Source organism: Trachinotus anak, unplaced genomic scaffold (genome assembly GCF_046630095.1).
Source record: "Trachinotus anak isolate AG129_WGS33_773 ecotype Australia unplaced genomic scaffold, CSIRO_AGI_Tana_v1 ptg000019l, whole genome shotgun sequence".
In the NCBI taxonomy this organism is placed as follows: domain Eukaryota; kingdom Metazoa; phylum Chordata; class Actinopteri; order Carangiformes; family Carangidae; genus Trachinotus; species Trachinotus anak.
The window spans coordinates 20199275-20210778 of NW_027273870.1; the positions used below are offsets into that span (position 1 = coordinate 20199275).

The 11504-nt window shown below is 39.2% G+C and overlaps 1 protein-coding gene across 1 annotated transcript; it reads right to left on the minus strand.

Annotated features, from left to right (window-relative positions):
- Positions 1 to 1725: 1725 nt before the first annotated feature.
- On the minus strand, positions 1726 to 10441 carry ppm1kb (protein phosphatase, Mg2+/Mn2+ dependent 1Kb). The gene is made up of 7 exons (XM_071504356.1): positions 10304 to 10441; positions 8793 to 9318; positions 8527 to 8627; positions 5769 to 5934; positions 5455 to 5599; positions 4678 to 4812; positions 1726 to 3896 (listed from the first exon to the last, which is right to left on the minus strand). Exons 2-7 carry the CDS (start codon positions 9260 to 9262, stop codon positions 3765 to 3767), a joined length of 1149 nt encoding a protein of 382 aa, XP_071360457.1. The 5' UTR covers positions 9263 to 9318; positions 10304 to 10441; the 3' UTR covers positions 1726 to 3764.
- Positions 10442 to 11504: the final 1063 nt, after the last annotated feature.

An 11504-nucleotide genomic window follows, 5' to 3' on the forward strand; every position in this document is an offset into this window, starting at 1 on the left:
TACCTGACAGGAGTGGCCCCCGGTTTGGTCTTTTGCTGCTGTAGCCCATATCTGCTTCAGGGTTTGACGTGTTGTGCATTCAGAGATGCTTCTCTGCATACCTTGGATGTAACAAGTGGTTATTTGAGTTACTGTTGCTTGAAATCCCAGTAGATCAGCGGTTTCTGAAATAATTAGACCAGCCCGTCTGGCACCAACAACCACACCACGGTCAAAGTCACTTCATTGACTAGACTTATAAGTACCTGGGTGATCACCTGAACAACAAACTGGACTGGACTAACAACAGTCTCTACAAAAAAGGACAGAGCAGGCTGTACCTGCTACGGAGACTCAGGTCTTTTGTAGTGCAGGAGGCCCTCCTGAAGACCGTTTATGACTCTGTGGTGGCATCAGCCATCTTCTATGAGCATCTCTGCTGCTGACAGGAGGAGACTGCACAAGCTGATCAGGAAGGCCAGCTCTGTCCTGGGATGCCCCTTGGACTCAGTGGAGGTAGTGGGCGACAGGAGAATGGTGGCGAAGCTGTCATCCCTGATGGAGAACACCTCCCACCCCATGCGGGACACTGACAGCACCGAGCAGCTCCTTCAGTGACAGGCTGCTGCACCCACGGTGTGTGAAGGAGAGATACCGCGGGTCTTTCCTTCCAGCTGCTGTCTGACTTTACAACACTGTGAATTTCTCCATTGTGGGACCGATAAAGGTTCTCTTATCTTACTTAAATCACCTTTCTGATGCTGACCCATTCTGATGCTCGGTTTAAAACTTCAGCAGGTCGTCTTGACCATGTCTACACGCCTAAATGCATTGAGTTGCTGCCATGTGATTGGCTGATTAGATATTCGCGATAAGGAGCAGTTGAACAGGTGTACCTAATAAAGTGGCCAGTGAGTGTATATGTCTATGGATGAGATATGGAGCAAGACGCTACAAAGAAAACATGATTAGTTTTTTGTGGTTGTTTTGCAACTTTTTGCTATCTGTTTGTGTTGCTTCATTGCCATACATGTCTTTGTGGTTGTTTTGTGTCTTTTTATCGTAGTTGGCATCTTGTCTCATTGCACTGGTTTATCTCTGATTGTTTTGCGTGTCTTTGTAGTCGTCTTGTGTCTGCTTATTGTTCTGCATCTCTTTGAGGTAGTTTTGGCATTTCTTGTTGCCCCTCTTTATTGTCCAACAGGAATTGTTAACTATTACTTCACGCACAGGATCAGGTCCAGAGGCCCACTGGGTCGGCTCAGTAACCAACACAGAGTTTTGTTTTTACCACTACATTTCTTGTTTGTTGGGGCATACACTTAACTTGTCTTACTTTTTTTTCAAAGTTAAGATGTGAAGAGAAGCAAAGATGGCTGCCACAGTAATATTATTTTGTTAGCTTACCTCTTTGATAACTTACAGTAACTAAACATTTTCAGGAAAGGCTTTGTAAAATGATCCTGTTTTAAGCAAAACAATAAGTTTATAGTGACATATCGTATGCACCACTATTAGTGTATACACAGATTTACAGCAGTGATGTTTTTGCTGTTAGCTGAAAAATGCCCCATACTTAGTACACATCTTGGTCAAAATTCTTAAAAAAACAAAACAATATAAAAATATCTGAGGGATCATTCTAGCATTTATATGAAATAGAAAAATTTAATTAATGCCAAATTGTGTAACTTTCAAATACCGAAATCAGTGTCTACCTAAAAATAACACACAGAGTACAAAAAACACAGTCACAGTTACGTGTAGTTTTAATTGAAGTGTCACAAGCCGTTAAGATCAAAAATACAGTACTAACTCTTGTTGAATCTGTCACATTTTAGGTCCCAGATACAGGTCCACGACTACAATGATTATTATTTGAAAGCCAGTGAAACAAAATACAGTGATGACATATTGAACACACTATGAAAGATAACTTCAACTGACAAGGAGGCTTGTAAGGAGGACGTGTTAAACATAAAGACAAAGTCCTTATGATAAACCAAGGTTTCATTCAATATATGAATGAGAGGGGAAAAAAAGTATTTACAAAACATTTATAAACGGTGTTTGAGGAAAAAACTGATAGCTACACAACATTTGTGAGTTTCATAGTTACAACAGGTATGCTGATAAATATGAATGGTTGCATTTGTCTAGCTTTAACAACCACAAAACAAAACAGTGAACAAAAACTGTACAGTCGATCTAATGGTTTAAGTCTGCCTTGCATTGGAAATGCACACACCTAACATTGGATCAACCGAGACAACTTATACAGCTTAATTACTCCTAAACCCTACAGGGTTTGATTGTATTTTTTAGGCATGGAGGGCATTTAAGCAAACATTCACATTGTCATTACATGGCTCTTAGCTGAACAGTTCTTTAGTGTTGCATTAAGTGTGCTTCGCTCTTCAAGAGGGACATTTTTAAGTGGTAAAAATGTTGAATCACAGATTGTAACTGAGGTACAATTAAAAGTAGTGAAGCCTTACATAACACAAGCACCATAGCAAAAGTCCTGTGCATGTCAGGTATTCTGATATGAGGGATCTGGCCAAGATATTAAGTAAATGTAACAGAGAACTATCAGTTTTCCAGATATACATAAATAGAATTATTTACAAAACATACACTGTACATCTCTGTACCCTGAACACCTCAAAGTGCCCTAACATGACCTTCTGCAAATCAGTACAGATAATATAACTTATACAAGCCTGAGCAATGTTTAAATTGCAAGAAACATGGATATCTTATTTTCATAAATGTCAGCTTCAACCACTGAAATGCTATTCATACAAAATAGCAACAACAACTCCATTCACACAGCCCGCTTGTGCACCATATTAATGAACATTCAGGGTTTTGTTCATTTCTCACATACCATCACAATTGTGCAAATGGGCAACTATGTTTTTGAGTGATGCTTTCATAAGTGTCATAAGAAAACAATGAGTGCTGTTTGTGGGGAAATCCTTAGAAATGGAGAAGTTTAAAGGAAGCTCCAAAACTGACAGTCATTAAGACCAACTAACACTGACTTTGCTCATGACATTTATATTCCAGATGCTTCAGAAGTTGTGAGGTTTTATATGTATGTACATTTAAAATACGTGTTTTAATCTCATACAAGGGTTCAATGAATTCCAATGAACTCAAACTCAAAAACCCAAAAGAAAGAATGCAGTTCAATTAATGTATTTCCCCACCTTCTTCTGAGCATGTAGTCCTACTGTTAACACTGAGAAATGGTCCAGAAGTAAAGACTGAAGACTTAAAACAAAAGGTAAAATCCAAATGCACCATTGTCTTCACAATGCAACTTATCCAAGTTAACATCTAAAATAAAAAGTGCAAAATTGGGCATTATGAACAGCTGAATAGATAAAAGTGTATCTGAATGGCAGACAGTCAGGAATATTATATATCTTAAAATCTTAGCTAATGTAGAGCAGGCTACATACTTGCTAAGCGACGACTTGTCATCATGAGTTCCTGTTTGCCATTCAAACGCTTCTCAACTTTTAGCACCTATAAGGTCATTGGCTTGCTAGTAGATAAAACCTTGTATAAAGAGGATGTTTTCAATTTAGTGCACATCATGAATTCCCCACCTCTCATAGCATAACAAGTATCATGCTACTCAAAGAATATGTTCTAACCCTTAGTTATTATTGTTTGGGCAAACCACACTCTTTTTAATGTTTCCTCAGGGACACAGATTGTATTGCACACATTAATTAGGTCCACAGACCACACAGTTTCCTCCGACATCCTGACTATGCCCAGCGACCACTGGACACAAAACTTCTGCTGAACGAGAAACTTGTGTCCGAACTCTTGTGCTTTCCCCACGCACCAAAGGGCACCACGACAATTGTGCTGTTGTCTTCAGAGCCATACTGAAGAGCCTAAGAGAAAAGAAAACCATAACGACATAACCATTACTGTCTTAGACTTATGACCTAATGCTTTAGGGCCATAACACATAGACGTCCACTTAGAAGTTTTCCTACATTTATGATGGCTTATATCCAAGTGATGCTACACTGGACCCATCCAGGCTTTAGCAGGCGTAGTGAATACAGACAATATTCACACATTCACAACATCCAATTGACAGCAAAAAAGTTAAAGAATTTTAAAAAAAATCTTTGTTAACAAATCCCCATAAATGGACAAACATCAAAATGCTTTGGTCCATCTGTCAACAGTTTGTCTTCCCTACCGAGTCTGGACACAGGTCCACTGAATCCTACCGAAGATGTGCATTTTTAAAAACAGGTCACAAATATATAGTCTCATTATTAAAAATATATATATATCTTCCTAATCCTGGCCATGTAGTTTTTAGTAAACACCGCTCAAACATGAGTAAATGGTACATTTGAAATTCACATCAAGGTAACAAAAACAAACATGGAGGAGAGAGAACATGTCATAGAACAGGGTAATTCTGAACAGGAAGAAGATGCTGACCAGCCAAGACAGAACAAGGAGCTTGTATCAAAAAGAGAGGCTACATCTGTTGCATGAACATGGTTTGGGTATGAAAAGTCCAACATGGACCAAAAGCCTGTCAATAAACAACCTTCCAATGGCTTATTTCAATCATAAACCCACGGCCATTTAAATCACAAACCTCTCCTACTTCATATATAGTGCACTATAGACAAATCAAAAGCCAATTACCTGGTCAGATATCCTCTGAGCTGCCTCTTTGGGGTCGTGGCACTGGTTGATAACATTGCAGATTTCCTGGCTATTCATAATGAAGTTAATGCCGTCTGTGGTCAGTGCCAGGAACGCATCGTGGACGTGGTGCAACTGACGGAAGAAAGTAAATAAAGCAATATTTAACAGAGTAATATTTAGCAACGTTTCAGGAGTACTAATACAGTAGTTTATAAGAGGAGGACATTATAAGAAAGTAGACAAAAGCTTAAAGGAGAAATTGGGCCAATACAAAGGGAAAAAAAACCTTAATATATAATGATACAATGTCTTTGTGGACATATCTACGGATTGAGGAAGGTGTGAAAATGGCCATTTTGAGAATATCATTAATACAAAAAAAGTGTCCAGATGTGTGTAAACTATTCACTTGATAACATTAAAAAGGAGGAAAAGCAAGCACAGAAATGTCAAGAGATACAGGTGAGCATTGTAAGCATTACAGTTAAGGGTAAAATATGCACTGGCTCATGTAGGAAAACTAGAGATGAATGCCAGAGAGTAAGCTAAACATGTTACAAGCCTGCACTGTCATTAAGCTTTTGTGCATCCATTATTAACATTAAAACATTCTGTCCACTTCCTGTTTAGCAGAGATAAATTTGTCATTGTACCACCTTTTACATGCTGGCACAAATGATTTAGGTTATAATTTGCGCATAGATCAGCCTGAAACACTCAGTGGACAAGTGTGAAAAGCTGTGATAAACACCACATTTCTTTTTGTAAACCTACCGATATTCTCTTGGTCTCAGGCTCAGCGATGACCCCCATGTTCTTCAGGTCAAAGTCTCCAATGCTGCGTGTCATCGCCAACCTGCCGTTGACGTTTGGCTGTCCCAAACTGTTCCAGGTAATAAAACCCCCACTCTTCTTAATCCTTGACGTGAGAGCAAAGGGAGAGTGGAATACAAGGAATGACTACAATACAAACAATATAGTTAACAATAGTAGCAATATCTTCTCAGGACAAAAAGCTTCTAATAAAGCAACATCAGCACTTGTAACTCTTGCATTTTGAAGCTGCATTACTGACAACATCTATGTACCTCTCTTTCTCGTCCTTCCTCTCAGGAGTGTGGTCGACAGTGAGTTTCAGGGCCTTGCCCTTGCGGCACAGCATGGCGCGGCTGTCACCCACACTGCCCACCACCAACTCAATGGCGTCCCTCAGCAGGGCCACAGTGGCGGTGGTTCCTGCATTCATCCCAGGTACTACAGAGACATGAGAGGAAACATCAGAGGTGGAACGAGCCATAAAGGTCCACACAGAACGTCACTGTTCACATTGTTCACAGCAACCACACAGTGTGTCTCACATTCTCACATCCACACGCTAATACATGAAGACATGGGTGGGAAGTCACACAGTGGACTTAGAGCGGACTAGAAATTACACAGTAAACGGTAGAGGAGGCAGTCACACATGCAGGTCGAACTGTTTCAGCACAGAGTTGAGGTCCAGAGCAAATGTTACAGCAGAGTTAGTTTAAAACTAAAGGCTGAAACTAAAAATAATACGCTATAATAAAATGTTAACAGCTGACAAAACAGTGTACAGTATTCGGATTGATTTTCAAAAAGCCACACAACAACTAATCTAAAAAAGTACACTACTTTCCTAATATCCATTGAAAAGCTTCTTGTTTTTCTGCTATTTTTTGCATGAATTTATCTAGAGTTACATATTGTGAAAACTCATCGTAATCTACCAATAAAGGAAAGCGATATCAAATTTGAATATTTGGTGTTTAGTAATGGTAATCTGTAACAATTAATGCAGGCCAAACATTAAGAAGTTATTATGACACTGAACTGCAATATGTTTCCAGCTAGTTTTATGACTGGCAAAGACTGTTGTGTGTCAGTGGATATACACTCAGTGGCCACTTTATTAAGTACACTTGAACGGTCTATTATAATTCAACCTAACAGCTCTGCCACAAAGTCTGCCTTTACAAAGTTTATCATTTTCAGTTTTCACTGACATTGTTGGAAATGTATAAATTCAATTATATGTTTATTACTGAGGTCTTAGTCAAAGGTGGTGTTGTACTGCATGACATTATACTGAGAGGTGTTTTAATTTTCTGTCCTCCTTGTTTACATACACTATAAGGCCATCCAGTATAACACATCACTAACTGTGACGGTAATGGAAAAACCACATACAGCTATTGAATCAACACCTCTCTGACAGTGTCAACAAGAACTCAACATTATAGGCATCATAGATGTAGACTTTATAACAGAATGATTGTAGCGGATTGCATTAGAATAGACAGGTGTAACTTAAGTGGCCACTGAGTGCACAACTATACACTAAACACTAGACTTTAGTTACTAGGGAAGTGATAAATGCTTGATAATGGTGATCTGTAACAATTCTCTTGTTTCAAACGTCACTTAATGACATTTGACACAGCATCAAATGTCATTAAGTGGATTTATCTGCTGACATCTGAATCGCACCTCTCTCCCTCTCTCCAAAGAAATAAATGTGATGACTTACTGGAGACTTTAAGATACATGTTTTTAAACCTGTTTTGCATATTAAACATGCTGCATCTCATGGACTATATCTGTCACTGACAAAATACATCTCATACAACTTGTCAAACGGAAGCACTGTCTCACACGAAGCTTTGCATACATTTGGTAAGAGAAGAAAAGGATGAGAGGAAGAGAGAGAGAGGGAGAGAGAGAGAGGGAGAGAGAGAGAGAGAGAGAGGGAGAGAGAGAGAAGTGAGAGAAAGATAGGGAACCTTCCAGTAGTCCAGGATTTAGGACCCGCTGGACTCTCCTTCAATATCTAGCCTCTCGTCATCCACATTGGTGCCAAGGGCCTCCAGCTCTTAGCTGGGTCAGCAGCTGCCGTAGATAACATGCACACACACACACAGGCATATTGGGACATTTCACACAGTGTGGCCGATGTATGGCCACATTACACATATACTAGCTTTTATATCAAAAGATTCCCTTAATCAGACATATCTCTGTTAGAGAAAAGTCAATATAACTAACTAGTTTTTATATGACTAGGGAAAAATGTAGACCACATGATTTACTAAGACACATGTTCTGCATTATTTTGTTGAGTGATACTAAAATGACCCCTAATATCAGATTCAATGCCCATGCTAAACAATATACTTTGCATATTGCTATAAAATCAACAGATGGGTGACAATTAAAGGAAAAAAACATTAAGTGTCCTTGTATGGTGATTGGTCAACACTAGCCTTGTTGGTATAGACTCTACAAGTCTCTGGAGCTCAACTTAAAGATGTAGACATTCTGATGGTGGTGAAGATGATTGTTCACACCAAAATCTCCCACAGGTATTTAACTGGGTTGAGCTCTGATGACTTTAAAGACCATAGAATGTGATTCAGATCATTTTCATACTCATTAAAAACCCATCAGTGACCCCCTCCTGGCCTGCATGTTAAGATCCACATTCGTTGTTTATTCACACACGTATTCAGGTTTTTCCTTTAATTTGTCGCCTTTCTGTTTGTAAAAATGCAGTACTGGAAGCAGTCAAGCAGTAGTATTTGCTCTACTTGTAGCTGGTTTATTGTTCATCAGTTACTAAGTAACTTTGGGTTAAATGACAGACCTCTAACCAAAAGTGCTCAGGTCATGTAAGTTGGGAAATCCAAGGCTTCAAAGCCTAAGTAGGATAAGTAAGTTAGGTTTTGAAGAGAGAAGAAAAAAGTGTCATTACATATGTATACAAGTGTGTATATACAGTTTATATACACAGTATGTCTATGTATATGTCACATGAAAAAAACCTACCATTTGGAGAAAAGTGTAAGTGCCTTGCAAGAGCTTTGTCTACTTCAAGGAAGGCCTTCCTTAAAACCAATTCCAGATTAGACTCCTCTGCCACAAGGTCCCTGAAACAACAACCAAATGACTATAATGATCAGTGTATCATCTACAAGGTATGACTTTTTTGTTCTAACAACAGAACAGATTCAAACTGTTAATCAGTCAACTGATTTCCTGTGACAATGACGGGTATAGTTATGCGATAATAGCATCTTTAATGACTTCCTTACTTGATGAATTTCTCCATATTCTTTTCACAAAAGTCAGCTGCTTCTAGTCCGCCATGCCCATCAAAAACAGCAAAATAGAGGATGTTGTCTGTCATTTGGGAGACCTGGTAGCGGTCTTCATTCTCCTTGCGTTGACCAATGAGTGAGGCACAGCCCACGTGTGATAAGCTGACTTTGGGAATGGGCTTGCCATAGCGAATGCTGGGGGGCAGCAGGATGGGCTCATCAATACGATTGTCCCAGATGCCAAATGAATCCCAAGTGGTGGGCTGGCCACTGCTGTCTGGGTCGAAGCGCGTGTTGCTGTGTCGCTGTTCTGATGGGCTGTAAAGTTGTCTCCGAAAGACTGTGAACTGAAGGTGGGTGTCTTGTTGCAATGGACATGGGGCTAGAGCCATCTGAAAAAGACAGCTGCGACCCACATAAGGACCACTGCACCTTGCCAGGCGCATGAGACAGGCTGCTGACATCACCTTGACAGCACAAACACTAGAGAAGCCCTGGATGCAGACGAAGAGTGATGTCCCTACACAGAAGAAAAACATTTTTTATATTCAGGAGGGACCAACAGAAGAAGAATATCTAAAATGTTGCAGCTGCTGCCACCAACCCTGTGTTATTTGGAGAAAGGTCTCTTCTAACTAATCATTACACAAATACTTTGGATTCTTTTCATCTCCAAGCAGAATGAAACAAGTTGATAAGATTCAATCATTCTACGTTATCAGTGATTAAGTCATGAAGGGATTGGAGAGGTCAAGAAATTAATACACAGTACTTTATGATAAGTCTAGAGTAAGGCAAAAACTGTTCACTGACTGACCTAAAATTAGTCAGTAAATGTTTTGATCATCAATTCAATGTTCCAGTCATATATCAAGCAAAAAAAAAAAAAAAACGTCACATATTTACTGGGTCCAGCCACTCTAATATTAGGATGACGTTTATCTTTATCATTTATGATAACAAACTGATTACCTTTGTGTTTTAGACTATTGGTCTGATAAAATAAGCTTTTCTTTTGGCCCTGGGAAATTGGGATGAACATTTTCACTAACTTCCAACCCTTTCTCTGAATTTTGAACTCCCCTGCAACTACATACAATCAATAAACGATACTTTCTATCCAACAAGATTCACAACACGCAGCTTTACATCGAAATGCACTCAAAGTTAAGGTTTCCACGAATGATGCAACTCTCGACAGTCATTGAGATAGCTGCTTGAGCTAACAAGAAAACACTTACTCGGTAATATACATACGGTTCACAGCCGTGTTACAACTAAAGCATTTCAGATGTCCAACATAACATATATTTGTTGCAGTTTTGAAAAAGCAACTGGACAAACGTTAATCTCTTTTCGTTCCGTCTGCGTTAGCATCAACTAGCTAGCTAGGTAACGATAACCGTCTTTAGATGATAAGCGAGCTAGGATAGCATTAGCTAGAAATTCGCAGTTTGTTACCTAGATCGGTCCCTTTACCTTGTGTGTTACTAAAAAAAGCATACCTTAGATCTTTTAGGTGTATAGTATGCTTTAATCCTGTGCCGGTCTCTTGAAAATTACTCGCTAATAACTGAATGAAAACCGCCACTTTAGTAGCAGCGTCTCAGTGTGTTGATTTCTCAGTGTTATCAAACAAGGCCTGTGATGTGACCGCACCAATCAGCGTACTAGAAAGTGTACGCCTCCTTTGACGCCCCACGTACCGTGCAGATGATTGGTCGACGAAACGATTAATGACAGCCATTTGCACTAATCATTAATCGGCTATTTTGGCATCAGGCAGCCAATCAGAGAAGCAGTTGTTTTTGACGTGACCTGTTGCCAGCGGTGATGGAAATACTGAAGCCCAGAGCCAGGGCTGCGCTCAAACCTTTTACTTAGCGTTCCCACAGTGTTTAAACACTCTGTTACAAGCTCCTAGGGGCCCCTGGACAAAAAAATGTTATTGGGCCCCCGATGTACTCCACTGTACACGATAGTTTCATATAGTTTCATTGTTTCTAGATTCAAAATAGTTGATTATTCAATTGACATAAAATTAATTAGCAACAATTCCAGAAATTGATTGATTGCTTAAATCTATTTTAGGCAAAAAAGACAAAAACAAAAAAAAACAAAAAACTGGCAACAGCTTCTTAAATATGATAAATTATTTTAGCAGCTTCTTAAATATAATTCACAGCTTCTTAAATATAATTTAATTTTCTACGACAATAAAGTCAACATGTTTGTGTTTTTACCTACTGGTCAGATAACACAAGCAATTTGAATATTTAAACTTTGGGCCTTAGAGAATATTGATGAGACAACTTCAGTGTTTTAAGTAATATTGACCTCATTTCTTGTAACGTGTTTCTTGTAACATTTTATCCCATAGCTGTTGCTTTCCATGCCCTCCAAAGTGCCTAGTCTAACCCACAAAAACAATATGAAAACAATCCTGGGAGAGTATTCCTGGTGGCAGAGCATACCCCCTGCTAGTCCAGGAGTTTTCACTAAAATAAAATCTAAAATAATTTTTCTTGGGGCTTGTACGAAACAAGCAGGTTCCCTAACGTCTGGATAATATGATGTAGGCCGGGGCATCTCTGTAGCACCCCAACACTTAAGGTGCTAACAATGCACAACAATATTGTGACACATTTTGCCTTCATGAAATTGCTGCTGCTGTGATTTTGCACATCCTTTGATTTGGATATTGCA